General features: G+C 38.1%; 1 protein-coding gene across 1 annotated transcript in view; it reads right to left on the reverse strand.

Annotated features, from left to right (window-relative positions):
- Nucleotides 1-176, reverse strand: part of LOC119590391 — a 2,971-nt gene extending 2,795 nt beyond the window's left edge. Inside the window, exon 1 of the mRNA XM_037939060.1 lies at nucleotides 75-176. Within this exon, the coding sequence (XP_037794988.1) occupies nucleotides 75-150 (76 nt within the window). The 5' untranslated portion in view covers nucleotides 151-176. The remainder of the gene's footprint in view (nucleotides 1-74) is intronic.
- Nucleotides 177-515: the final 339 nt, after the last annotated feature.

Genomic DNA, 515 nt, shown 5'->3' on the forward strand with positions numbered 1-515 from the left:
TTTTTTTGTCAATAATGAGAAACTGAAGCTGCGAGGACTTGGAGGAAAACAAGCCCTGGGTTATTGCAGTTTACCTATCTCATCCTGCAGATTTGCCGAGGAAGTTGCGAGCCCGACCACCAGCACTGTCGCGATGACTAAGAACTTCATCTGTAGAAAGAGATCAGTGATTAGCTCTTTTTATACTTATGGTTTAGAGAGAGACAAAGAGAGAAGAATGATATTTTCCGAAATTGCTTCGCAGGAATAATGACAGTTCTTTAATTCTGCAATTTATCATTTTCATTTTGTGATCAAAGGTTTTCTAAAATTATTTATTTACTGCTAACAATTGTTACATTACTACCAGTGCATTAGAATTAGACAACCCACCCGAGGTTTACAGCAAACTATGCAAAAGACCTTACGCTACTATAGTAAACTGCCAGAGACAAGAAATTGAAGTGACAAACTAACAATCCATAAGTACCACTACAACTGCAAAACAATGACAGCCAAACACTTCGCATGACCGT

The sequence above is a fragment of the Penaeus monodon genome, chromosome 27 (genome assembly GCF_015228065.2).
Source record: "Penaeus monodon isolate SGIC_2016 chromosome 27, NSTDA_Pmon_1, whole genome shotgun sequence".
In the NCBI taxonomy this organism is placed as follows: Eukaryota; Metazoa; Arthropoda; class Malacostraca; order Decapoda; family Penaeidae; genus Penaeus; species Penaeus monodon.